The 27348-nt window shown below is 58.4% G+C and overlaps 1 protein-coding gene across 11 annotated transcripts; it reads right to left on the bottom strand.

Moving 5' to 3' along the window:
- Nucleotides 1-399: 399 nt before the first annotated feature.
- On the bottom strand, nucleotides 400-26384 carry WIZ (WIZ zinc finger). Of its 11 annotated transcripts, none has more exons than XM_074350544.1 (13): nucleotides 26225-26384; nucleotides 24556-24819; nucleotides 19421-19493; nucleotides 15657-17797; nucleotides 14200-14523; nucleotides 9921-10091; nucleotides 8515-9018; nucleotides 7055-7453; nucleotides 5931-6482; nucleotides 4284-4811; nucleotides 3667-4086; nucleotides 3176-3371; nucleotides 400-2117 (listed from the first exon to the last, which is right to left on the bottom strand). In XM_074350544.1, the coding sequence occupies exons 2-13, from the start codon at nucleotides 24758-24760 to the stop codon at nucleotides 1958-1960; spliced, it is 5673 nt and encodes a 1890-aa protein (XP_074206645.1). In that variant the 5' UTR covers nucleotides 24761-24819; nucleotides 26225-26384; the 3' UTR covers nucleotides 400-1957. The 11 variants fall into 11 exon arrangements, with proteins under 11 accessions (XP_074206645.1, XP_074206646.1, XP_074206648.1 ...); XM_074350545.1 differs by lacking the exon at nucleotides 26225-26384 and adding an exon at nucleotides 25592-26031; XM_074350547.1 differs by lacking the exon at nucleotides 7055-7453.
- Nucleotides 26385-27348: the final 964 nt, after the last annotated feature.

Genomic DNA, 27348 nt, shown 5'->3' with positions numbered 1-27348 from the left:
CACTTTTTTTTTTTAACTAATTTATAAAAAGTTTAAAGAAAAGGTGCCTTTGGGTCAACTCTCATGCCAAGAGGTGCCTCCCCACTTTCAAAGTCTCAGACATGCCCACCCACAGTGTGGGTTAGACTTAAGTAGTAGAGGCCTTCTCTCCACCAGGCAAGACGTTTGTCCTGATCTCACACGAGCAGAAAAGCCAAGTGTGCCAGCCAAGACCACTCTTTTGGGCGTGTTATCACAGCTTGTTAGCCCCTCCTTCCCAGCCAGGGGCACGGTGGGGGGCCGAGGATAATAGGTTGGGGCAGAGGAGGCCCCTGCCCCATGAGGTCATTCCCACTTTCCAGCCCTTGGCCATTTAAGTGAAAATGATGAGCTGAAAAACCACATGCAATAAACAAGAAGGAGCAGCCAACAAAATCTCTTAAAATCTCAGAAATGTTCAATAAACATTTGCAGAACGAGAAAATAAATAACATTGAAAAGGAGCCAGCAGCTCTCTTTTTCCCCTCCTGTTAGTCATGTTCAGGCTGCATGTATCTCCAGATAAGTCACATGTCTTGAAGGCAGGCCGGTCCCAGCTCTCTGAAGGCTCCCAGCAGCTGTGTACTTCACCCTCCCCCAGCGAGTCCCCCACACCCTCGCTGGACAGCTCCTGCCCTCGGAGAGCCCTTCCGGCCTCAATCACTTCTTAATCCTGGCTCCCTTCCCAGACCAGCTGCCCAGGGCCCTGGTTCCTCTCCTCAGCTCACAGGAACTGCTTCACCAGCTGGCCAGGGCCCCCTACCAGCCATGGCATCGAGGGCCAACAGCTGAGAACGTGGGCTCATCCCCAGACAGGTCTGGTGGGCTTGGCGGCCAACGGGAAAACCCAGGGCTTCCAGGGGCTTTTTGGCGGAGGCAGCTCTATCCCAGCCCTGGCTGCCAGACAGACAGTGCCAGCCTGTCCACTCGACAGAAAAACACACGCTGGCCGCCTGCCCCGGGGTGTTTCCAGAAGAGAAATTTAATCTAATTTACATACTTCTAGGTACATTGATAACCAAAATGTGGCCACTGAAAAAAGTTAAAAGGTCAATCAGCTCCCGGTTTCTAGCTGGCCCAGGACTGCAAAATAAAAAGATCCACGTTCCTTATTCTCTACACAAAACGCGTTTTTAAAAAAGTGAAAGGTCTAGGGAGCTATACATAGAAAGCAACAGTGAAAAGAAGGAAGGGGATGGGGGTGGGGGAGGAGAGTCCCACCCCCGCCCCCTCCCAGGCCCCGGAGCCCCCGAGGCTCTGGGGGGCCTTGACATGGCAGGAGGCAGCTGTCAGCTCTGAGCTCTTCCCTACAGGGAAGGCCCCTCTTGGGGGGGCGGCCAACAAGGATTTCCGTGGCATTGTGGGCTCAGTGGGGTGCTCCCAGGCCCTGGCAGCGGGCCACATAGGGAGCGTGCCTTCCCCTGAGCAAGCACCGTGGCATGACGTGGTCGTCGTTCGACTCGGGAACTGAAGGGCTGGGGCAGATTCCCGGGTCTCACGAAGTACGTGAGTGCGTGCATGCGTGCGTGCGTGTGTGACAGGATATTCACAGGGACAGGAGGGGACCCTGGGGCTTTGCAAATGGCCACAGATGGCAAACATAGCCCTGCCTGGCTGCTAGACGTGGGAGAGCGCTGGCCATCCTCCCCTGTGAACAGATCGGCTGCCACCAGAGACCTGGCTGCTGCCCCTGCTGAACCGGGTGGGCAGGTGGGTGTGGGCTGAAGGAAGATGCCCTGTGTGTGGCCCCAGAGTCCTCGGGCTAGGGAAAGGGTGGCTAGCTGGCTTCCGGTGCCCCGGCTGTAGTGTGCCCGGCCCCTGAAAGGTGCCGGTTTGAGGTTTTGGCTTGCTCCTTTGGAAACGGAAAAGAAAGAGGGAGGAGAGGGAGGAGGAAGAGGAGAAAGAGGTGGCACGAGAGGGGATCTGGAATGCTTTTGTGTTAGGGTGCCTCTGTCGCCGCTGTCTGTGCCTGCGGGGCCTGAGGCTCCTCAGGCGGAGGGTCCACTTTGGAGAAATTCATCTCTAGGATGTGCCGCTGTAAGTGCCGCACCCACTCCTCCTGGATGGAGAGGGGCCCCTGGAATTCCACCTCACAGAACCTGTGTTGGGGAACAGAGAGAGAGGGGGTGGCCACTGCAGTGAGGAGAGGCAGAAGCGTAGCCCTGGCCCCGCCCTGAGCATCAGGCACACCTGCTGCTATTCAACGTGAACAGAGCAAGCCCAGGGTTTGAGGGAAGGGGGACCCAGAAGCTAGATGCTCCCCCATGTACGGCTTCCTCTATCCATCATGGGGTCATGGTAGGGTCCCCTGGAGGCCTCTGGCTCTATGCTTAGGGCAGTCTGCTGGCTCAGGTGCTGGGTATAAGCACCTCTACCATTAACTTCAGTTATGTGCTCTGAGACGTGAGAGAACACAGAGAAGCAGATCCTATCCCACCAGGCCCCAGGACAGCAGGACAGGAGTCAGGGAAAGGGGCGTTTGGGCACTAACTCCTAACTTCCACCCACCCTAGTCATGTACCCAATTTACCAGCTCCCTGCCCTCTCAGTCCCAAGGGAGGCCTCACAGGATAGGGGCCAGAACCCAAGCTCATGGTTCCAGAGACTTGGGTTTGAATCCTACTTCTGACTTGGCCTGTGTGGCCTGAGGCAGGTACCTCACATCTCAGACTCTCAGTTTCCTGGTCTCTGAAATATGCATGAACTTTGGTAAGAATGAACTAAGACCTATTTTTTTCTTAATGAGGCAGACACTTGCCAAGTGCATACCATGCGCCAGGCATAGTTAAAGTGCTTTATAAATATTTAACTCTTTTAATCCTTGTAACAAATCTATTAGGTAGGTCTGTTATCAACCCCATTTTATAGGTGGGAATACTGAGGCATGGAGCAGTAAGTCCTTGCTTGAGGTCACCAAGCTGGTGTCAGAGCTGGCAATTGAACCCAGGTCTTGCTGGCTACAAAGCTCAGGGTCTTGGCCCAAAGCTCTGAGGTGCTGCTGTCTGTGAGGAGCCCTTAGCCCAGGTCCAGTCACACTCAGGACAGCCCTTGAGGCTACATCTCTTGCCTCCACCAGCCCCTGTCCTGTTCAGAGGCTCTGGACAGCCAAGCCCTAGGCAGGTGGTCGCCTTCCCTCCCTCCCCTGGGGGTTCCGTACCTGCACTTGAGGGTGTAGATGTTGCCAACAAACTTGACAAGTGATGTCTGGGGGGGCCGGGGCACCAGGGAGGGGACGGGCCGGACCCGGGGCGGAGGTTGCCGCACCTCCTCCAGCTTCTGCTGTAGGTCATTGGCCTCCTCACTGCCCCGGGCCGCAGAGGTGTCTGGAGGGCGGGCTTGCCGGCGCTCAAATTCTGTGGTAGGGAAAGGTAAGAGGAACAGGAGGTAAGCTAGAGGGCAAGGCCCCTGAGGAAGTTCCTGCCTCAGCAAGCAAGGGACAGATGCTGTGGGGAATTTTAAGTCAGGGAAGCTGGTGACTGGACACCTCCTGGACATTGGGGACAGGTGGGATGGAGGATGGATGAGTGAATGGGACAGCAGCTGGGAAAGTGGCTTAAGGGCAGATGCGCGGCAGAGAACCCAGGGGGCAGCCGGGTGGGCCCTGGCAGGTGCCTGCTGCCCTCATGACCCTCCTCCACCAGCACTCACTGTTGATGTTCTGCCGCTGGTGCTCTTCAGCCTTCACAGTGCCTGGCGGGCTGGCTGCCAGAGGCCGCTCACCACTGTCAGCTGCCCGGCCAGCCTCAGGCCCTGGCTCACCCCCAGCACTGCGGCCCACCACGGCCAGGCCCCCAGGTGCCAGCCCCAGGGGCGGCCGCTTGTCGCCATCGCGGCCATGGCCGGCACTGCGAAACTTCTTGGTGAAGGGACGGCCGCCCTGGATGTAGCTGCGGTAGGCGCCCACCTTCTGGGGCCGGTGCTTGATCCACTCACTCAGTGTCTCGATGGGTGAGCCGTTCACGCACCACTCGGTCACGCCGAACTGCCGTAGGTGAGCCCGTGCGTGACTGGCCAGGGCCTTGCGGTTTTCGAAGTAAAGGCCACACAGCTCGCAGCAGGCCTCAGTGGCTGCAGGCAGAGGGGGTGCTGCTGAGCCCCAGCCCGTAGGGAGCAAAGGTACCCAGAAGGCGCTGCCCAGGTCGGGAGCCAGTCCCGCCTCCCACTGGGGCCTTGACCCCCGCTGGGGGTTAAGTGTGTGCACGGCATTGCCCAGTCCTACAGGCCCTGGCAGATGCCCTCCCGGGACCCTGCCACCCGCTGCTTACAGGAGTGGGAGGTCTTCTCATGGAGGGTCTTTGCCTTGAAGGGCAGTTCAGTCTGGATGTAGGTCTTGGCCTTGACCTCTGCTGGGAGGAGGCGGTCCTCCTGCAGGGGCCTCTTGGCTGCCACTGAGCTCAAATAGCCGGTGGCTGAAGGCTTGGCACCAGTGATGGGTGCCAGGCTGAGCTCGCGGGGAACCTGGGCTGGCCCAGCTCCTGGTTTGCCCGGCCGGCCAGCCATTGGCGCCAGTGGCAGGGGTGCCTGCATGGGCCCAGGGGCCACCGTGGGGGGCCCATCCTCAGCCAAGGCAGGGGCCAGGTCTCCGGCTGGTGGTTCCTTCTTGATGAGGCATGGCTTGGACTTCTTCTTGAGGATCTCCCGCAGCGTGTCGATGGGTGAGCCGTTGACAGACCACTCGGTCACGCCCATCTGCCGCAGGTGGGAACGGGCATGGCTCGACAAGCCCTTTCGGTTCTCGAAAAACTCGCCACAGAACTCACAGCGGATGTCACGCACTGGCTCTGCCCGGGATGCTGCAGGGGGTCCGGGGAGGGGAGAAGGAGGCGGTGGCTGTGGCAGGAAGCCTCTAAGCTCAAGGTCAGTGTTAAGTGCCCATCTGTTCCATCTACGCAGCCCCAGACCTGAATGACCTGCTCCTTCATCTGCCTCCAGAGGCCCTTGTGTACATCATACAGCCCTTCTGCTTGTTCTGTCACCTCAAATTCTAGCTGGCTTCATGATGACTCACTGTGATATAGTGAAGTATTGAGGAGCAAGGGCTGCCCAGATCCTGGGCTCAGATGTAAGCTTGGCTGTGACCCCGTGTGATGCTGGGCCACTTCCCCTGAGACTCAGTTTCCTCCTCTGCAAAATGGAGATGAAAACCACCTCCCCATGTTACTGGGGTGGAAGTAGGGGTCCCTAAAGTGGGAGCAGTTCAAAGCATGTGATACAGAGCAGACATGATATGCATATAAGCATTAAGGCAGAGGCTTGGACCATCCTCACCTGCTCAGCACACAGCAGCTCAGCCAGCCTGAGCAGGATGAACATAGAAACAGTTCAGGAAGGAAGTGAGTGATGAGGATGTTACAACTACTGCATACACAGGGCTCTGTTTAAGTGTTAAAGCTAAGTTCAGAAAACTGTGCAGAGCTGGGACCATGCTGATCTCCATCTTCCAAAAGAGGAAACTGCCTAAGGTCAGTTTCTAGACTGTGGAGCAGCTGAGACCTTAACTCCAACTTAACTCCAAATATTAAGCACTTAGTGACCACGAATATCAGGAAGACACAGTTCAGACACCCATCACCAGCACCTATACTCCTGCCCATGGCAGACATCACCAATTGATCCCTGCAGTCTTTCTCCCTAGGAATCCAGATGGTAGCCACTACCAATCAAAGATGGCACAGACAGAATTTTTTTGCTGCTGCCAAATGACACAGTTCTGCCCCACAGGAATGAAGAATCATCAAGAAGCAGCTCAGTTGGGGGTCTACATAGCAGGAACCCACAGCTAGCCCCCTGTCTACTGGACCTGTGTACCTCCCTTCTGTTTCAACCCTGGGGGCTCTGGGTACCCATGAGGGGAGTTAAGGGTAAGACCCCTGAGACCTCTTCTCCCTGTCCTGCCCCAGGGTTACACTTACACAGGTTCAGGGGGGTCATGTCTTCCCGAGGTGCCACCCAGGGACCCTCGGATGGGTGTGGCTCCCCATGAAGGGCCCCCGGCAGCATCTCCCGTTTGATCTCCACCCGCATTTGTTCAGGCTTCAGCTTCTTGGGCAGGGAGGGTGAGGAGAGGCCTGAGAACATCTTCCGGGCCGTGGGAGGAGGAGAGGCAGTTGGTGAGTGGCCCAGGGGGCTGCCTGGTGGTGGCGGCAACTTCTTGGCCAGGGGTGAGAGGTGAAGGTCTGCGGGACTGCGGGTTTCCAGCGAGCTGCCAGGACCTCCGCTGCCCACCACCTTGGCCAGGGCTTTGGGACTAGGCCCTGATGGGTTTGGGGGTCCGCCAGGCCGGGACTGGGTCCGTCTCTTGAGGATCTCCCGCAGCGTGTCGATGGGCGAGCCATTGACGTACCACTCGGTCACGCCCATTTGCCGCAGGTGAGAGCGTGCATGGCTCGACAGGCCCTTTCGGTTCTCGAAGAACTCGCCACAGAACTCGCAGCGGATGTCACGTGCTGGCTCTGGGCCCGAGGCTGCAGCAGGAGAAAGGGGCAATTAGGACTGTGGGCACCATTAGCATCGTCACCTGCGGGTCTCCTGGACGGCTATGCGTGGCTAGAAGCATGTCCAGGGGCTGGGGCGGTGGCAGGGGGCAGGTGCAAGTGAGGGAACTGAGAAGTGGGGCAGGGGCCATACACCTGGCAGGAGCAAAGGGAGGATCCAGAGAGCACGTGGGCCCTCGGTTCTGGCGGAGGAGGACAGAACCAAGACTCCACAGCTCTGTGGATCCCGACAAGGATGAGGGCAGGAAGTGGCAGCCCTGCCATCCAGACCAGGGGCAACTCTGGGCACCTTCCACACCAAAAGGCAGCACCCCACCCTTGGCCTTCGTTCTCAGGGCAGGTCTGTCAAGGAGGTCAAAGGCCAAGAGAGTAGACCTAGCAGCTGACTGCCAACAGATCTCTGGGCAGAACCGGTCCACTGCTAAGGGCCCCTGTCCACTCCCTGCCCCAGCAGGGAGGGATTAGGGAGGGGGCTGTGACCCCCCCCTGGGAGGGGCACCAGGGCCCGCAGGGAGGAGGGGGCGGCTGAAGCGAGAACCTACAGAGGTTGAGAGGAGACGGCTCCACATCAGAGGCCCAGAAAATGCCAGCGGCTGCGGCGGCTGAGAGGTCCTGCTTCCCCCAGGGGCTGGCCATACCCGCGGCCTTCAGCTTGGCCTTCTTGGCCGGCGGTTGTGGGGGGAGCAAGGAGAGGGCCGCAGAGGCGGGAGGAGGCCGCCCCAGCTGGGCCAGCACGCGGCGCCTGGGTGGGAGGCGGGTCTGGACGCCGTCCCTCCTGATGAGCCCGTGGAGCACGTCTATGGGGGATCCCTTGGCGTCCGGGTCGCTGACGCCCAGATGGCGCAGGTGGGCACGGGCGTGGCTGGACAGGCCCTTGCGGGTCTCAAACCAGGCACCGCACAGCTGGCAGTCCAGCTCTCTGCCCCCGTCACTATCTAAAGCTGCGGAGACAAAACACAGGGGGGCGTTCACGGCCACCACCTTGGCCAGCCCTGAGGGACTGAGGCGGGAGAGCCTGGTGCGATTCTCAGCTGCCCAGGCTGGCTGAGGTCCAAGACTTGCGCCACATTTTTATTTTAAGAGGCTTTGGGAAGCAGGAAGCCCTGTACGCTGCATCTTGGCATCAAGGTGAGTGTAGGGAATTTAAGGATGTGGGGTACAGAGGCAGTGGCCAAATTCCAGTGGAACAATCTGATCCTCCCTGGCCCTCTTCCCAGAGATTCCAGCTACAGGAGATGTGCAGGGTGGGTGAGGGGTGCAAAGCAGGGGCCCACCGGCTGCCAAGCATCATACAGCCAAGGGCACACCTGCTCAGGGCCCTGCTCCTGGGAGCACAGCAGTGGAAGCAGCTTCATTGGAATATGAGGTGCAACTGGGGTGCTCTGTTGGGCAGGGGGCCAGACCCTAGGCTCACCCCCAACTCTAATGCCCACAAATGTGTGGGAAGGCCTGACTTCCTAAGGGATGTCCTAGTTAAATCTGCTCACCATGCCTGGGAGTTTCTTTCCAAACCCTTCTTTGCCATTCTCACAGGCAGCCTAGGAGGTATGGCTCCACCCCTGGGCACAGAGGTACCTCTGCACAGGTTGGCCAGGATGTGAAGATGGGGCTAACCATGGGGCCTCCTGTCAGGTAGACCACTTCTCTACCTGCAGGATCCAAGATGCCCCACAGGAGCCCTGGTTACCTTCACTGTCCCAACCCGTAGGCCCAGAGAAGGCCAAAAGCTGCCCCTAAGAGGCGAGGATGACCCTGGCAGGCTCAGTAGCCACAGCCAGCCTTCTGGGGGAAGAACAGTGAAGTGGAGTGGGAGACAGATGATAAATATGCAGCGTGGCCGGCCCAACGGAGATGCAGCACCTTGATCGACACTCTAACCCAGCTGACCCAGGACGCAGGTGCTGCGGTCCCCACTGCCCCAACCCTGAGCCCCATAGCCCAAGCTGAATTCAAGTCCCTCCTGGCACCAGGACCTCCCTCGGCTCCCAGGACCCACACTCACTGAGGTTCAGGGGCCCCTCGTCCTCAGACTGGGGCCACTGTGCCTTTGGGGAGGCCGGCCGGGGGCTCAGGGATAGCTGGGGGCTCTTGTCCTCAGGATTCTTGGGGGTAGGGGAGCCCGCCAGGGCCAGTGATGCCTTCTTGAGGAGTGGGGAGCTGGGCGGGTGGGCAAGGCCCTTGGTTGAGAAGCCGGGAGGAGACTTGATGGCCTTGTTGACAGCAGGGGCATCAAGGGGCTTGGCCAGGGCAAGCAGGCCGGGTCTCGGGGCCCCAGCGACCACTTCCTTCGGTGAGCTGGACTTCTTAGTCAGGCCTGGGGGCAGCCCAAGGGGTGTGTCGGGCAGGCCCTTCTGCTTCACAAGCTCGTAGAGGAGGTCGATGGGAGCGCCGCTGCTCTCCGACTCAGCCACCCCCAGCTGCCGCAGGTGGGAGCGCGCGTGGCTGGACAGGCCCTTGCGTGTCTCGAAGCAGGCACCGCAGACCTCACAGGTGGTCAGGCTCTGGGCTAGAGGGCGAGACGGAGGCCAGGAGAGCCAGCTGTGAGGCCAAGCAGGCTCTGCTCTCCCACTTCTCCTCCCCTGGGGCCCCACCCACTCAGGCTTTCTGCAAGTGTTTTGCTTCCATCAACCCCCTCCTACCCTTAAAATGACCCTAATGAAGGTCATTTTGCAAATAATGTCCAGTTTGCAAATAAGGAAACTGAGCCACAGAATGGGGAAGAGTTGTGCCAAGGGCACACAGCAGGAGGCAGAGCCCTTCTGTGGACCAGCCAGTGGAGTGCCTTTCGGAACTCTAGTGTACAAGGGTGTCCTGGCAACAGGTTCACACAGATGCTGATCTGCCAGACACACACTTCAAAGAGCTAAAGCCTAGCCACCCTCTGCAGCTTAACTCATGCCTCAAATGCTAGGTTAGAGGTCCCAGCCAAGGTCTCTGTGGAGCCCTGCCTGTGTGCTTCTCTGCCTCCCAACTCCCCAACTTCAATGACCCCAAGGACGTGGGCCAAGTCTGTTTCACATCTCTCACATCCCTAGGGTCCAGCACAGTGCCTGTCACCACTCAGTAATGACCTGAGAATCAACGCACAGACAAGGCAGTTGCATGCAAAAGATCACACAGCTATGGACAGTCAAAGTCATCAAATGAACTGGGTCTGGGTGTGAGCTCTTGATGACCATGCCCACTGATTCTCTGGATGCCCCTTCCTTGACCAAGGCTCAAGGCAATGGCATGCCTGGGGCAGCAAAAGCTCAAGAGAGAAGACAGCTGGGTGTCTCCTTGGTGCCTTGGGATGCCAAAGTGAAAGCTGTGGCCAATCTAGAGCCCTGTCATTAACCCCCCCGGGCCCAAGAGCTCCCTGAGTGTGTGGCCAGCCTGACCAGCATCCCTGCCACCTGCACCACTCACCCTTGAGGTCTGGCAGCTCCTGCTTACTGCTATGAGGAACCTCTGTAACCACTTTGCTGCTCAGCCGATTGGCCACCTGCTCCAGGGGCCCAGGGACAGGCAGGCTCTTCTTGGGGAGCGGGGGGGAGCCCAAGTCCATGGCCACCATTGCGTTTTCCTCAGAACCCAGGCCTGTGAGGTTGGGAAGACAGGCTCAGCCCAGGCAAGGTGTGGGCTGTCCACCTCTTCAAGGACTGAGGGCAGGGGCACAGTGGTAGTGATGGGAGCCTTCTTCCTCATCCTTGGTGCCTGCTCTCACTTTGGGATGCAGCTCACCCCATGAAAGCTGAGGCTCCATCCATAACCCCGAGCACCAATGTGACGCAGGGATGTCGAGGCTGCCAACTGACAGCGGACACTAGGAACAGCTTCCACCTACCAGAACACAGACAGGTCAGGGGACGCAGTGCTAGTCTGAGCCAAGACTCCAATTTTAGCAGCTCTCAGAGACAATATCTCTCTGGGCAGAATTTGTGGAAGAGAGCAACTGTCAGTCTTGGGGGGCGAGTAGGCGGCAGTCAGAAGGGGAATTCAGTAAGACAAGGCCAGGGTCAGAGGCCAGAGAGGCAATGCAGAGGCAGGGAGCCCAGGACAGGAAGGAGGCTCCATGGGACTTGTGGGGAATCTCTACCAGACAAGACAGCTGGCGCTGGGGCTGCAGGGATAAGTGGGGACCCCGGGGTGGTCTTATCACAAGCTGAGTCCCAGGTTGGGTAATGTAAGAACTGGGAGCCTGGACCAGCAGGGACCTAAATGGAGACAGAAAGAATGGGAATCACAGAACTTTATAGGAAGTTTCTGACGCATCCATCAGATCAGGAAGCTTCTCTGGGTGAAGTGTATATGAAAACAGGGAATCAAAAGTGGGTTTTCATGGTCTAACTCTTTAGAGAAAGGGGCCTGAGAGGCCTGTTGAACCCCAGGTTTAGCGTTCGGAGCATGGAGAGAGCTCTGAGGATGAAGGAACTGTGTGTCAGATAGGGGCCTTAGAGGAGCTTAGTGTTATGAGTAGGGGGCCAGGCAGGTCCTTGGCTCAGTTTGAGTCCTACAGAGGCAAGAAGAAGGCAAGCTGAGGTGGGAAGGCACTGGGGCCTGGGACACCGAGGACTTTGTCAAAGTATCCGGGTGGAGGGGGCGCGTCTGACAGATGGGGTAGGGACCGTGTCAGAGCTGAAGTGACTTGGAGTGGGTTTCCGCGCGGGAGGGACCGGGACTGTGGCAAGAGACAATCCAGGAGCTCCAAAAGGTTTAGGGGGCATCTGTCAGATGGGGTAAGGGTCTCGTGAGGCGGCGGCGGAGTGTGTTTCTGCTTCCCGGGACCCTGCAAGCCGCGACAGGAGGCCCAGGGTCCCCGCTACTGGAGGGCCTTGGGGGGAGGGGAAGTCCCGGAGACTGGACGGCGGGAGTCGGGGACGGCGGCGGCGGCAGGGGGCAGGCGGGATGCCGACTTTGCCCTCCCCGAACCCTCCCCGGCGCGGGTTCTTACCCGGCGCGGGCGCGGGCCCGGGCCCCGGCTCCGGCTCGGCCTTGGGCCCGTCCCGCGGCGGCGGCGGCGGCGGCGGCGGGGGTGGGGGCGGCGGCGGCGGCGCGGGAAGAGCCGCGGGGCCCGGGCTCGGGGGGCTGGGCTGGGGCGCCCCCGCGGGCGCGCGCTCCCGGGCGCCCCCCGCGCGCGGCCCCGCCGCCGCCTTGCTCTCCGCTTTTGTCACTCGGCACTGGGCGGTGGAGGCGGCCATCTTGGCTCCGGCGCACGCGGGGCGGCCGCCCCAGGCGGGAGCAGCCGAACGCCGAGCGCTACTGCCGCCGAGCCCGCTCAGCTCCGCCCCGCCCCTCGGGGCGCGCTCAGGGCGGCCGGCGGAGCGCCGAGCACCGCGAACGAAACCCTTGTCACGGCCCGGCAGGCGGGGAGCTCGCGGACGCACGCATGCATGCAGTGCTCCAAGAGGTCGCCAACTACCGCCCCAGCCTGGGCCTCGGCAGGCAGGGACGCTCTCCCCTCCACCCCTGATATCCCTAAGACGATGATGGGAATCCTCCGGCTACACTCCTCCGCCTTAATAGCTCCTGGAGCCCGATGGGCGGAGCTAGGACCTGCCCCGGGACCCCGTTCAACTCCCTTCCTTGGAAGTCTCCCTTCCGCGTCGGGAATCCTGGAACACATTTGATCCCCAACCACGAGGATCCCCCAACATCATCCCGGTATTCAGCTGTTCCCCGACGGCGCTGTCCCGCAATACTACGGAACTCCCTACAAGGCCAGTACCACATTTCAAGCACAACATGCTTCTCCCTCCCCAACACTAAACCGACTGCCCCCAGCTGTTCCCTGACAGCTGGGTGGGGCCAGCATCTGACCGTTGCAGCGCCTCTAACCTGGCACCCGTTCCCTACCGCCCACTTAGGGAGGTGTGGGAGAGGCTTCTAAGGATAGCCATGCAGGGTCTGTGCTGAGACTTAGCCCTAATCTTCGGCATCTTTCCTCAAGGCAAGGCTTCCAGGATTTTTTCAACCACTCCTTAACGCCCTTGTTCCAGAAGTGTTCACTGAAAAACTGATCATAGCTTCCCCACCAAGGGCAGGGCAAGTGCAGTACCAGGCTGACTCCTTATGCCCCAATGATTTGGCCAGCTCCCTCAGCACTAACTGGGAGCTGGCACACGGGTCTTCTAGTGGAAACAGCTAAGCCAGAGCTGAACCTGGCTGCTGGGTGCATGCTGCCATCCCTGGGTTGCCTGGCCCAGGTGCCAAGTAAAGGGTGTAAGCCTGACATTCAGGCCTCTGCTGGAGTGACACAGAAAGCAGGGGGCAGGGTTGGAGCTACAAACTGCTACCTGTGCCCCCAGCCATCTTCAGAGCAAGCGCCATCTCCCAGACACCAGTGGGATACCACAAACCTAGCCAGGTGTGTGAGCTGAATGCCCAGGGGACAGCCTTCAGCAGAGGCAAGAAGCCTAAGGTCATGTCCCCACTCTGCGTCTCCCCAAAGTGTGACTTCAACCAACCACTATCCTCCCTCTGTGCTTCAGTCTCCTCCTCTTCCCTTTGCATACCCTCAAGTGCCCTTCACTGGTAAGGAAGCTTGTGGATAGGTCCAGCAAAGCCCAGAGTACAGATCTAAGTAGGACCCTGCAAACTCCGGGTAGGAGAAACAGAGAAGGAAGCCTCAGCCCCAAGCATCCCTTGGACAATTCCCCCTGTTCAGGCAACTTCTCCATTCCTCAGAATCCACCGTCTCCTCACTGCTTTGAGTTTTCTACTTTGAGGTTCCGTAAAGTCTCCCACAAAGTCAGGCTTTATAAGGCTGGGTCCTTCACCTTTCCCTCCACAGTGTCCAGCTCCTTCACCAAAATTTTATTTCTTGATTTCCCAAGCCATCCTCCCCTGTAGAGACCACCAAACATGGTGTTCAGAAGTCTAGCTCTGTTGCTCTGTGGCTGTGGCAAAGCAGATGACCCACAGTTTCCTTATCCGTAAAACAGGAACACAACAATCCTTAGCACCGTGGAATTGTTTTGAGGTGTAAGTGCGATGAAACCTGAGTACACAGCAAGCACTAACTTATGGGTGGGGTTATCAATGTTGCTGGACAAATCGAAAATCTAGAATGTAGACTCTGGATCTGCACTATCCAATGGGATCACCACTAACCTTGTACTAGCTGCATTTCAAGTGCTCAACAGCCATACGTGGCCAGCGGTGACCCTGTAGGACTGTACTGTTATCTAAAGAACATTTCCATCATCTCAGAAAGTCCCACCAGACAGTGCTGCTCTAGATAAAACACATCATTAAGAGCAAGGATTCTGGAGCCTAACTTTCCTGGGCTTTCAAATCCCAACTCAACATGCTTCCGGCTGTATGACCTCAGACATGTTAAACTCTCTGTGCCTCAGTTTCCTAATCTGTAAAATGGGGATAATAACATTATTGTGAGGATGTAAATGAGTCTGTTGTTTGTAAAGTGCTCAGAACAGTATCTGGCTCCTAATAAAAGTTCAATAAGCCTATGTTAAAATCACCATCAGGCAGGGTGAGGAGGAACTATCTCTGAAAGGAGCCTTGGCCCAGCCCCGAGTAAAACAGAAATGACCCCTAAGTGGCAGGACAGTTGTCAACCTACTTTGTAAAGTGTCTTGAAACACTTGCAGGAAAGCAGAGTGGTTGCCCGCCCCCGACTCCTCCATCCCTCTGGGCCCCCGGAAAGGGTCAGGGCTCCAGCCTGGCCTGCCCCTTCTCCCCTTACCATCTCCGTAGGCTGGCCCAGGGTCCTCAGCCCAGGTAGGTGGGAAGGGCACTGGAAGAGGTAAGCGGGGCCGGCGGGAGGTCAGGAAGCCACTGGGCGGCATCCCGGGCTCACGGCACAGGGGGCTGGGGGGCCGCTCGGTGGCTGAGGTGGCCAGCAGCTCTTGCAGGATGTTGATGGGTGAGACAGTGAGCTCCCAGTTGGTGATACCAAAATCCCGCAGGTGGGCCCGGGCGTGGCTGGAGAGGCCAGCCCGAGTGTCAAAGCCAGCCCCGCAGAAGTCACAGCGCATCAGGCTGAAGGTGCCCGGGTCGAAGTTAGCCACTGTGGAGAGAGAGGACATGGACCGCCTGGGTGAGGGGTGACTCTCCAGCCCCAGCTCTCCCTGTTCCTGGGGCTGCTCACCCTCAGCACATCACACAGCCAGTGCTGTTCCTTACCTGGATGCCTCCCTTGCCCTTGGCCTGCATCAGCTCACTCCATGAAGCCTTCTCTGTCTGACCTTCCAGTTTTCTCCCCTCACACAGTTCAAAGCATCAGGGACCCCATCCTCAGAAATACCTCTCCAGTGTGGATTTGCAATTATCTGGGTGACTGTTTGGTGAATACGTTTCTTTTGTCTAGAGCTCATGTCTATTTTTGCTCACGATCACCCCAGTGTTATAAATTAAATCTTTGCTGAATGAAGAAAAGGACAAACAGATGAGATGCCTTCCTCTGGGAGTCTGCTGAGACCACCCCCTCTTCCCCAGGCAGAGTCAGGGACCTTCTCTCGGCTTCCCCAGATCCCTGGTTCCCCGAGCTTCCCCCATCACAGCCCTGGTCACTTAACATTGTAATTCCCTCATTTTGTGGCTGTCTGCCCCCCTGCCCATTCCTCACAGTGTACACATACACACGCTCTCAAACACCATACCAGCACTTCCCCAAGTGGGCTCCATGTCTGCTAGCCTCAGAACCACCCAGGGCACTTGTGTTGGAAACAGACCTCTGGAATCAGAACCTTGGTGCCGGGAATCTGCATACCTCACAGGGGTTCTGAAGCCGGCCAGGGCCCCACCACCTCTGCTCCTGGGCTGTGTACCCCAGGAGAGCAGGAACGGCTGTTCTGCTCTCTGTTGTCTTCCCAAGTGCTCAGAACAGAGGGGACCTCGCTCAGTAAATATTTGTTGAAGGAAGGAATCAATGAAATTCCCTGCTTGGGGCTGAATCCTCTGCCCACACTCCTTCCTCCAGCTGTTGGAAGGGCCAGGGCATTGGGGTGTCCCCACACCTCCTCCGATGCAGTGGCTTTTGCTGCAGCTCCCAGACCTTCTGGGAGGAGAGGCCCTAATTTCACCCTGCTTGGCACTACAGGAAGATTCAGAGTGGGGGCTGGCTGGTTCAGAACTCAGCTGCCCAGCTGTGCATCTCCCAGGCCTCAGAGGGAGGTGGGTGCCAGAGCGAAGCTGCCCTACCTTTTTTCTTCTTCTTCTGGAAGGAGAACCTGCGCTCGATGGCTTTCACCTCCTCGGCGGAGATGAAGTGCCGCACATTGTAGCTGACGCCCACGCGGTTCAGGTGGCCTCGCACATGGTTGGCCAAGCCGATGCCATTGTGGAAGCGATCGGGGCAGTAGGGGCATTTCCGCTCCACATGCTTCAGTGCTACGGCTGGGTCCCCATCCAGGAATGGGTCCAGCCCCAGAGGGCCACCCAGCGGTGTGTCCAGGAGCAGGAAGTCCAGGGGGTGGGCACCCCCCAGCCCCAGCTCCTCGGGCTGCAGCCTTGGGGGGGCCCTGGCTGCCGCAGCCATGACCTGCGGGCTGAGCTTCGCCACCAGCACGACAGGCACCATCCCACAGAGCTGCTGCTGCTGCGCCCATGAGGCCTCGGCTGTCTGCAGGGCTTCTCGGAATGTCTGTTTCAACTCCAGGGCTGACTGTGGGATGAGGCCGGGGGTGGCTGGCAGTGGAAAGACCCCACTTTCGGGGGAAAAGTCCATTTCTGAGGCTAGAGGTATGTCCTCCTCCTCATCCTCTTCGCTCCAAGGGTGCCTCTGGTCCCCTGGTTGGGCTGGGAGCCCCTGCAGGTAGATGGCACTCTTGCTTCTCCTGGGCTGTAAGGAGTAGGGGGCAGATGCTAGTGGCGAGGGAAAGGCTGGCCTCCCCAGGGGCCTCTGGCCTGAGCTGTGTGGGAGTGGCTTTGACAGTGGGAAATCCCTCATGCCCAGCTGCTGGCAGCCTGGGCCAAAGGCCAGGCTGGGGTCGTATCCAGCAGGATTCCCCCGCCACATGGGGGCCAAGAGCGGCTCAGCTTTGCCAAAGTCGTCCTCGGTGGCATCAGGGAAGGGGGTGTAAGCATCCTGGCTGGTGCCCGGCCTGCTGGCAGGGTCCTCCTCGAAATCCTCACCATCCTCCTCCCAGTGGGGATGGGCATGCACGAGCCGCATGTGCTCCCTGAGCAGGCTCTCGCTGGGCGTGGGGAAGCCACAGAAAACGCAGGCACTGAGGCCCGAGGAGTCTCCATAGGGCTGATAGGTGAGGGAGGCGGCATTGGGGCCTGGGCTGCCAGCCCTGCTGCTGCCCCCAAAGGGCTCCTTGGCAGCCTGGCGCTGAGGCTCGCGCACGTGCAGCTTGGCATGCTGCACGAAGGCCTTGGAGGAACTGGTGCCAAAGACACACTTGGGGCACTGCAGCCGTGCCTCCCGGCCCTCGTCGCCTGGGACCTGCTTCAGCTTCTGGATCTCCTCGATAATCTTCTCCCGGGAGGCCTGGTGCAGCTGCCGGTGCTGCTCAAGGGCACCAGGGTCAGCGAAGGCCCAGCCACACTCGCCACAGGCCAGCGGGGCCAAATCAGCTGGGGGCTCCTGGCCCGGGGCTCGGCGGTGCTGGCTCATATGCTCCAGAAGGTGCTCCTTCTGCTTGAAGTAGATGCTGCACTCAATGCATGGGAACACAGCTGGCTCCTCGTCCTCATCCTCGTCTGGGCTGGCCACCCCCTCAGCCACCTCCTCCAGCAGCTCACACAGATAGGGCCTCGTCCGGACAGGGGGCAGCAGTGGCTGCAGCCGCTCCACAGATGCCTCTGAGTTCACCGTCCAGGTCTGCGTGGCCACCTCTGAGGCCGACCTGGGCAGGCTCCACTCGGAAGGCTGGGCAAGCCCCTCCAGGTCTACCAGGTGCTCTCTGGTGTCCACCACTGGCACATCCAACGTCTTCGTGGTATCTTCCACTGGCATGAGCACCGTCCTGAAGGAGGTGAGGGGTGGCGGCTGGGGTGGCAGGTCCAGGTGCAGCCCTGCGTCCTGGAGTGGGGCCTGCTCGTCTGCGTCTTGGAGCCAGTCGAACCTGGGGCGGCCCCGGGGGACCTTCTCCAAGAGCTTCGATTCACCCTGGTGGTACAAGAACCTTCTAGAGCCCTCGAGCTCAGTGTGGGGCTTCACAGTTCTTATAATGACCGAGTCCTCGAATCTCCGCTCAGATGGGATGCCCTCCCTGGCCTCTTGAACCAGAGGGTGCTCCCAGGGCCCCCGGCCATCGGGGGGGCCAGGGAAGTGGCCCAGGAGATGGGGTGGTGGGGAGCCCGGCTGGAAGTCCAGGCTGCCTCCATCCCAGCAGCTGCAAGGAAGTGCCAATGGGGACAGGTTAGCCATGGCCTCAGTTTCCTTTCCTCGGGCAGGGGAGGGGGTCCCAGGCAGTCTGAGACAGGCTCCAGAGACCCAGCCCAAGGGCACCACATTAGATGGACTGAGTGTGGGGATGTGGGTGGGAGGTCGGGGGAGTCCATGTGGGCCCTTCCAGAGTAATTGGGTCAAAAACTAGATTCAGGTCCCAGGATGCACCTGTGCATGTAGTCTTGCCTTGCTGCATTGTGGGAGAGTGTGTAGAGACCACAGCAGGGGTCACAAGTAGCGTTCCCAAGTCTGGTGGGACAGTCAACTCTCATCTGTCCCCTGGGAGGGTCCAAGGCTCTGACCTGTGCTCCAGGCTGCTTTCCTGTCTTGGACCTCCCCAAATTGAGGTGATTTAGTTCACTTAGTTTCATCTTCCCAGCAAATCTGGTGGAACTGCCACATAAACAACTCAAGGGAATGTACCTTTCTCCCAGCATCTCCCCACTAGGAAGGGCAGAGTCAGGAGAGGTGCAAAGTCCCTGTTCAGCCTGGGCCCCAGTGACCCCGACCTGCTTTAGGGGTGAGGGGAGGCGAGGCAACCTCACTGAGCCTCAGTTTTTCAATACTAAAAATGGGGATGAGTCCCAAGAACCAGGGGTTTTCGTGCCCTCCTGCGATGACTAAGGAGCTTTCTCATACCCGTAATCAAAGACAAGTTAATACACTGCAGGTGCTTATTTACGTGATCGCAACCTTGACCCTTCAAACGGGGGCCTTGATCCAGTGAAGGGTAGGGTAAAGATGACACAACTCAGTGCTGGGAAATGCTTCACTTGGCCTGATGCCTGGCTCCCAGTAAGCCCGTGACCAGTGTGGGTTCTTATTATGACTGTTCTTGATCAATCTCCCTCATTTTCAAGTTCTTGCCTCCATGAGGGGCAATGGATCATGCCCATGAAACAGATGTGGAAAGGGGTTCCGCTGAGAGGCCAAGTGGAAATCACGGGGTTACCTCTTTTAGCTCCATCAGTGACGTGCAATACTAACAGACCATTCCCCCAGGGCTATGGCAAAGATTCAGTGGGGTAAACCTGTGCTGAGATTCTTGTACACAGCAAGTGTTAAATAACTGAGAGCTGTTAATAATCCCAATATGGATGTTATTACATATTATCACCCGCCAAGCCATTTAATAAAAGGTTGTTGCCACCAGCACTGCTGTTGATTCCTGCTCCAGCTCAGCATCCCTTGAGTTCCTCAAGACAAGATTGTGAGATGCATCTTAGGAACTCCATTTTACAGATGAGGAAACTGAGACTCAGAGAGGCTGAACAGTATTCTAAGGGTCACCTGGCAGAGACAGGACTCCAAGGGTCCAACCTCTGGGTTCCTGGCCCCTGGCCCTGCTCCTGGCAGGGATAATGAGAGTTGACTGTCTGTGTTCATCCCAGTCCTCCCTCCACCCCCTGCAAACACCCAGGGGCTTGCCTGCAGGGAGCCACCTCCTCCTGCCTGGCCTCCTGATTCCCTCCTGTCCCCTTCTCACTCCTGGGGGCTTCTCTTGGGCCTAGGCATGTCCTGCTTGCCCCCCTGCCCTCCCTGAGGTCAGGGCCAGCGTGGCACTCACCAGCTGCTGATCCGATGGGTGGCGGAGGTGGCACGGGGGAGGGCTTCGCTGAGGCCGGGATGGGGTTGCCCATCTGCAACAGAGAGGGGAGACCCTGAGGGGCTGGGGCCCTTCACAGCACCCCAACTCTGGGAGCCCTACCGGGCTCCTTGGAAGGGCCCGGCCGGCTCCCCCCACCTCTCCCCTGAGAGGCCTTTGGCCTCTGTGCTCCTGAGCCCTGAAAGGGGTTTCTTTGGAGGAATCCCCTTTAGCTTTCTTAGGGGACTACCAGGGCTTGCTGCCTTCAACCCACCTCTCTTTGCTCCCACCTGGCAGCCAGGATGATTTTTTAAAAAGTCACATCCTGGTAAAAACTCACCTGGCTTCTTATCATACCTACAATAAAAACCAGATTCCCAACCACCACCTACCAGGCCCTGCAAGGTCAAACCTCTGCAGGTCTTTCCAGCCTCACTTCCCTCTCCTCCTTGCCTCTCACTCTTCCCAGACTCCTTGTGAAGTCTCAAGCCCACCTAACTCTTTCTGGCCTCAGGGCCTTTGCACTGGCTATTCCCACTGCCTGAGAACCCTTCCCTGGTTACCTGCTAAATTGAGCCCCTAGGATTTGGATTTTCTTTCTCATTACTCCCTCTCTTCCTTCCTTCCTTCCTTCCTTCCTTCCTTCCTTCCTTCCTTCCTTCCTCTCTTTCTCTTTCTTCTTTTTCTTTTCTTTCTTCTTTTTCTTTCTTTCCTTCCTTTCTTTTTTCCTTAGCACTCTGAAATTGCCCATGTTCCCTGCCAGCACATAAGCCCTCTGGGGCCTCATTCACTGAAGCATCTCCTCGTCTGGCACATGGCAGGTGTTCAACCAATGCCTGACAGATGAAGGGTGAGGGGCCCTTTAGCCTGAGCTGCAGAGGGCCCATCCCTGTCTTCCAGACCCCCTTCCAGGCCTCCATCCTAGAATCACATCCCCTCCTAGGAATCCTCACACAGATAGAGCCAACTCTCCATTATCCGCCTGTGGAGCCAACGCCTGGAGCGACCACAGGAATCCTGGCCTGCACCTCCTCTGCCTGCTGCACCCGCCTGACTCAGGCGAGCATGCCAATCAGGGCACAGGCCAATTGCTTGGGCCAAGGTTAACATACTGGGGGAACTTGTGCCCCATCCAGAGCCCAACAGATGCAATTGCTGGATTAGCTTCAATTTGAGGATGGTCCAGAAAGAGGGCTAGTGCTGGGGTGAGGTCTTTTTCAAATCCCTTAATGTCCAATTGGCTCAGGAAATTAAGAGCTAACTGTCAGGGGCCAAAGAACTCAGAGCTGGTGAGAATAGGGGGTGAGGGGGGTCCATAAAAATGTGATCACTGCCAAGCGTCTTTCTTCTGAGCCTGAGAGAAGGGTTGTGACTGTCGTGTGGCCTCCCGAATTGAGTGTGGTGATAGTTGGGGGACAGAAGTTTGCATCATCTAGAACAGTTTTTCAACCTTGGTGCTACTCACATTTGGGGCTGAATCATTCTCTACAGTGGGGGGCATCCAGTGCCTTGTAGGATGTTCAACAGCATCCCGGGCCTCCGCCCACCAGATGCCAGTAGCCAACACCCCACCCCACCCCGTCCGCTGTCCCTGCAATCATGACAACCAAAAATGTCTCCAGACATTGCCAAAGTGTCCATTGGGGCAGAATCATCTCCATTTGAGAAGGCTTAGGGTAGACTGATGGGGAGGAATGCCAGGTCAGGTGTGCGCTTGGATGCAAGGGCCAATGTCAGGGTGGGAGGATGGAGTGGACTGAGTATTGGAGAGGGTGTGAGGGTTGGGAAAGCAAGGCCTGGACCAGGTAAGGGAGCGAGACCCCAAGAAATGGGTCTCTGGAGAACACAAGAATCACAGACGTGAGCTTCTCGGGAGAGGGCAGCCAGTTCACTGGCAACAAGCCCCAGCACAGCCTAGAGGCGCGAGTCTGAGGGTATGGGTGTCCTGATTCTGAGATTCTGGGACCCCAAGCTCCTGAGATTCCAAGTGTCCCAGATTCGATGATTCTGCGATTGCTGTTGTCTAAGAATTCCGCGAGCCAGGGGGCCGTATTGGCCTCTTTGTTTGAGCGGCTCCAGCGAGGCTCCTATTTTTAGTGGCAGCGACTTTGGAGGAAGCAGGCCAAGCAGGGCCCTGCATCCGAGACACTTGGGGGCTGGGGGCTCTTCCAGGGGCCTCCTCAGCCTGTAGGGTCCAGAAGTTCCTATGGGTCAGACAAGGTGCCTTGGATGGAGCCCTTGGCAGTGGCTGTGCCAGGCGGCCCTCATTGACTCCTGCCATTTGGGGTCCACAGAAGGTTTGAAAATGAGAGACGGAAAATGAGAAGGGCGTCCATGAGCAGCTTGAACCCCAAGCCAGGTGGCTTGGCAGAGTAGCCAAGAACCTAGACACAGGAGTCAGAGAGATCCGAGTTCAAGGTCAAGCAGGAATCCAAAGGGCATGCCTTTCCCGCTCTAAGCCTGTCTCTTCCTCCATATAATGGGAACAGCCACTGCCCCACGTTCGTGGGGCCAGCAACAGGTGCCAAGGAAGATCACACAGTAAATGCTTGATCCAGAGAGTCGGCGGTGGGGGGAAAGAAGGGAGGTGGGAGTGCCACCAGGGGTAGGGGGTGGGTAGGGGTTCAGGGCTGGCTCAGAGATGTCCCAGGCTGGAAGCTGGAGGCTTGACAGACAGCCTCAGGCCCACTCACTCCATGCTTTGATTTCCTTCTCAGCCTGGGGCCCCATGAGGGCAGAAATGGTGCATTGTTCATCCCCTAGCCCTCTGGTCCCAATGCCAGGCATGCATCAGACTTTTCATCAATGCACGGGGACCGTCTCAGCCCCCCAAGCTTTGGGTGCATACAGGAGGCCAACCAGAGAGGCCAAACCCTTGGGCAGGGGGCTGCAGGGAGGCTGTGGGGACTCCAGGCCAACAGCTATGATGGAGGACAGAGGAGGCAGTGGATGCATCCAAGTCTAGATGGAGGAATTTGGAGGTAGCCCCTCCAGGGTTGCCCTTGGGGGGCCCCAAGGGCTAGGTGGGGATGAGAGAGGGCCCAGGCTTCGGGCGGAACAGCAGCCCCAGAGGCTGTGCCTATTTATAGGCATCACAAGACTCCTAGGGCAGGTGCCTGCTTCGGGGAAGGCGGGGGGAACAGGCCAAGAGGGCAGCGGGGGAGACACTGTGTCCAAAGCCCAGGCCCTCCTCCAACTTCCAGGCTGTGACCCTATGCCAAGTCAAGCCACTCTCACTCCATGCCCCCATTGCTCAGGGATGTCATTAAGGGTGGGTCTGGCCCCTCTTGGCAGCCATTCCCTTCCTCCCCAGACACATGTACTGGACCCTGGTTGATTCCCCAGGGGGAGTGAGGATATACCTACCCACCTACCTACCTTCTCCCTCTCTCCAGACCTGGGACTTCTGCCAGGTAGAGTAGAGTGGCCAATGCCTCAGGACCAGATCCAGAGAGGGCCCCAGGACCCAGAGCCTGTTCCCCAGGGCTCCCACAAAGTCAAGGTCCTGGGCCTGTCCTGGCCAGTCTCATGGCCTGGAACATGGTCCTGCCAATCTCTGGGCCTTGGTTACTAACAGTTTGGAGAAGAGGATTGCTAAGGTTCTCTGAGCGCTGATACTCTGCCCTCAAGGGTCTCACCCTGCCATCCCCCAGCATGACACTTTCAGGTGCCACCAGTCACCTCCACATCATTGCATGTGTGGAGCCCCTGCCTAGATGCCCCCTGCCCTTTTTGCTTGACTCACTGTTCCTCATCCGGAACTCCTGGATGTCCCCCAGCCTGGGCTTCCCCCATGGAAGCCCCAGCAACTGTGGCGTAACACCTAATGGGTGGTCTGTCTTTCTGACCCCAGATGGTGGGGTCCAGTGAGTGCGGGGATGGTATGCTTGGTCACTGGCTGCACACCAGTGCCCTGCCTGGAGGATGTGCTCTGTAAATATCTGAGCATCATCAGCATTGCTAAGGGTGAGCTGGGGCAGGTGAAGGATAGTTTGACACAGTGTGGTGGTTAAGGACAACGGCTATCAAGCCAGGTTACTGCCTAGCTGTGGGCCCTTGGACAACTTAATTAACCCTTTTGGGTCTGAGTTTCCCCATCTCTAACCCAGGATAATAATAATCGGTTCTTTTGAGAATGACAAAGATGATCACATAAAGGGCTTGGTGTGTAGGAAACCCCTGACAAGGTGCTTGGAAGTTCCTGGAAACCAAGGCCTAGAGGGTTTGGAGAGATAAAGGGAGCCATGTAGTACATCATCCTGTACTGCACCCACCACTCTCCAGGTAAGCCAGGCTCCTCCTCACCACAGGGCCTTTGCACCTGCTGTTCCCGCCAGCGGGCTTGCCCTTCCCACCATTCATTCCACACTCCACTCAAATTCCACCCCCTCAGGGAGGATTTCCCAGGTCCCCCAGGCACAGTCCTGGCACTCTGTTTAATACCTTCACAGCATTTGTCACTTCCTGCCCATAGGTTATTTATGTAGTTGCTTATTGTCTATCTCCCCTACTAGAATGTCAGGTCCCTGAGGGCAGGGACTTTCACTGTTTTTGTTTACAGCTGAATCCCCAGCGCCTAGAATAGAGCCTGGCACACAGTAGTTACTGAGTAGTTAATAACAAATATTAAGGTGGGGACAATGTGAAGGGCTGGCTGTCATCCCTGACTACCCAGCCACTAGAGGGCACAAGTGGTTTTGGCCCATGTCTCAGGAGCAGGACTCACCAAGACAGTGCAGCAAGAGGGAGCTGGGATAGTAGACTGATGGGAATGGGGCATGCCTGGGGAACAAGTGGGCTCAGGGAAGGGAGCTCGGAGTGCTAAGCTGGGCACCTGGACCCAATTAGGATGCTCAGAGAAGGAAGTCAGGTAGACCTGAGTCAAGTCCCAGTTCTTTGCCACACACTGGGGGGCCTTGGTCAGCTCAATGTCTCCCTGAACCTCTGTCTTCACCACTGTAAAATGAGAAAGTAAGCGGAATGCAAAGACAAGCCTCTGGACCCAGGCAGAATCAGAATTCCAACTCAGCCCCTGCCGGGCTGGGTGGCTTGGCCCTCCCAGAGCCTCAGGGACCTAGCTGGATGCTCCCCCAGGGTCACAGGGCCCGCCTTCTTACCGGAAATGCCACCTCTGCCATCCAGAATGTCTCGAGGGCCCTCCTTGGTGACAGGCAGGTAATGGGTAGAACGGAAGATGCAACCTTCCCCCTCAGCAACCTCAGCCCCACCTTCAATGTCCTCCCTTGGCGCTGGACCAGGCAGTCTCTCGGGGCCTCGAGGACGATCTGGGGCGGCCAGGCCGCCTGCCAGGGGCCCATCCATAGATGCTCTCTGCTTGGCTCCACTCAGTTGCTGGCCTGGCTCAGCGAGGCATTATAAGTCTGGGGGCAGAGAGACAGGTGCTTAGGGGAGGTAGGAAAGGGACTCTGCCTCAGTTTCTCCTTCGTTGAAGCCCCAGTCCTTACCCTTGTGGCTCAGTGCCTCAGTTTACCTCCCAGCCCAGGTGAGTAAGTATATGGTGCTAAGGCCCTATCCTCACACATTGTATCCCAACGGCCCCTAACTTCAGCATGCCTCAGTCTCCTCATCTTTACACAGATCCTGTGCTGCCTCAGTTTACCACATTTTACAACAAGCACACGCAGCCACCTTGTTTTCTTGCAGCATTGATTCTATCACTTCTCCTAGATGCCTCCCTTCATTCATACACTGCTGCACTTTCCCCAGTTGTGCCCTCACTTCCATGCACATGCATATCCGGTGCGCATGCCTCAGCACGAATCCCGGCCACTTCTACACTCTGATCCTATACTTGGTCTCAAGTCCCCCCATCATTACCCCTGCACTTTTCTCTCTTCAGTTGCCCATATCAGTTACCCCTGCACTTTTCTCACACTCTAACCCTCTCCCCACACACAACCTTAGGGTTCTCCAGCACTAATCCCTTCCTCCTCATACACAGCCTCAACTGACCCCAGCACATTAACCCCTCCGCTTCACCCCAACATTACCCCTCATGCATACTCAACCCATCCCACCCTCCCAAGATCTCTCTAGTCTGCGGGCAAAAGGGAAGGATGGGGCTCCTGGTCCAGAAATGAGGACCCTGGGGAGGCTGTGGGGGTGGGGGCTGTCTTCTCCACCTATAAATACCTTCAAGGTAACGCAGAAAGTGAAGGGCAGGAATGAGGCGCCCTCCCCAGGGAATCGGTGGGGAGGCCGAGCCCAGGCAACCGGGGCGGGGCCGGGGCTCCAGGCCTGGCTGCAGGCGCTGCCCTCGGGGGCCTGGGGGCTCCCAGGGGGTCCTTCTGTGGACTGGCCGTTGTGGTGGGGGTCTCTGCCTAGGCCCCGAGGAAGCACCTGCATGTGTCCACCGGGTGGGCACTGCCCGCGGTGAACGGGCGGGACCGCAACTTCGGAGCACTTTGGCAGCGTGGGGAGGGGGGCTCCCTCCTAGACGCCCCCCGGGGGTCGCAGGGGTGGTAGCGGCGCCGCGCCAGGGCACCTCTTGGGGCGCCAGGGTCCAGAAGATGCGCCCTCAGCCCGTGCACCTCGGGGCGGGAGACCCCGCGGGACACGCCGAGGCAGGGGGGACACCTGCCCCAAGACCCCCGCTCCTCCCCCACAACCTGTGCGGCCCCGCCCCCGACCAGGCCCCGCCCCTGCAGGCCCCGCCCCCGCCCCCCGCCCCGGGGGGTCTCGCCTGGCCCGGCCCGGCCCGGGTCTCCCCCTCCCCGCGCCGGCTCCGCCCCGCCCGCGAGCTCCCCAGGCCGGGCCGGGCCTCACCGGGGAGGCGGCGCCGCCGGCTGGGCGCCGGGGCTCGGAGCTTCTCTCTTTGGTGCGGCCGTCGCTACCGCTACTGCCCTTGCCGCTCCCGGTGCCGGTGCCGCGGCCTCCGCAGCCGCCGCCGCCTCCACCGCTCGGGGGACATTGTCCCTTTAAATCGCTCCCCCCGCCGCCCCGCCCCCCCGGCGCGCCGCCGTGACCTCAGCGCGACAGCCCCGCCGCGCCGCCATGATGGGGAGGTCCGGGGAGCCAACCCCCCCACCCCCCACCCCCCAGCGCCGCCCCAGTGGGGGGGCAGCAAGTAGGCGCGCCGCCATGTTGGAAGTGGCCTGGCCGGTCACCCTTAAAGGGCCCGCGCTGCCTGAGTGTCCCTGGAGAGGCTCTGTTACCATGACAACACTCTTGTCCTCCTGCCCCCAATGACTCTTCATCACCTTACTGGTGTTTCCCACGCTAAACCCGCTGGTAGCACCAGAAGAGTGGGGAAGGGACAGAGAAGTTCCTCCACGGGTCATTTACAGGTCATTGTGAGGACTCCAGTCGGCCAGTCCTTAGCCTTCAGTCCCCTGCCCCAGTCAGCTACTTTCCAACCACAAGCTCATTCCCTCCTTCCCTATCATCCACATTGGACTTTAGTACCTCTCTGCCCCTAGAGCTGCCCTAGGTCCCCAGTGCTAAGCCCCTCATCTCCATCCAAACCCCAGTATCAGTCTCCAGGACTACCCAGTAATGCACACATAATAGGCCTGCCACTTCTCCCACCCACCACCCATCCACATATCTAACCACCCATCCATCTTCCCACCTACTCCCCACCCATTCATTCCCCACACTCACTGGCTCCATCACTTATCTACCCATCCAGTCAACTAACCACCTATCCATCCATCCATCCATCCATCCAAATACCCACTCAAACCAACAGTCCACCTCGCATCTACCTACTTATCTATCCACTATCCAAGTAAATACCTACTTATCCATACAACCAAGCAAGCATCCACCCATCTCTACATATATCCTTTCACCCAGTCACGCAGACACCCATCTACCAATTGCATGTTTGTTTGTTTGTCTCCTCCGCTAGAGTGTAAGTTACATGAGGGCAGGAGTCTCTGTCTGTC

This window comes from Camelus bactrianus, chromosome 22, assembly GCF_048773025.1.
Source record: "Camelus bactrianus isolate YW-2024 breed Bactrian camel chromosome 22, ASM4877302v1, whole genome shotgun sequence".
Taxonomy (NCBI): Eukaryota; Metazoa; Chordata; class Mammalia; order Artiodactyla; family Camelidae; genus Camelus; species Camelus bactrianus.
Note: the sequence above shows the minus strand (reverse complement) of the source record. Positions and strands in the feature narration are given on the sequence as shown.

Excerpts from the sequence above, each read along its gene's own strand:
- WIZ (XM_074350544.1), bottom strand. The coding sequence starts at position 24,760 with ATGGATGGGCCCCTGGCAGGCGGCCTGGCCGCCCCAGATCGTCCTCGA. Across the intron at positions 19,494-24,555 it reads TGGCAGAGGTGGCATTTCCG|ATGGGCAACCCCATCCCGGC; the intron begins GTAAGAAGGCGG and ends TCTCTGTTGCAG. Across the intron at positions 9,019-9,920 it reads GGAGCTGCCAGACCTCAAGG|CCCAGAGCCTGACCACCTGT; the intron begins GTGAGTGGTGCA and ends CTCGCCCTCTAG.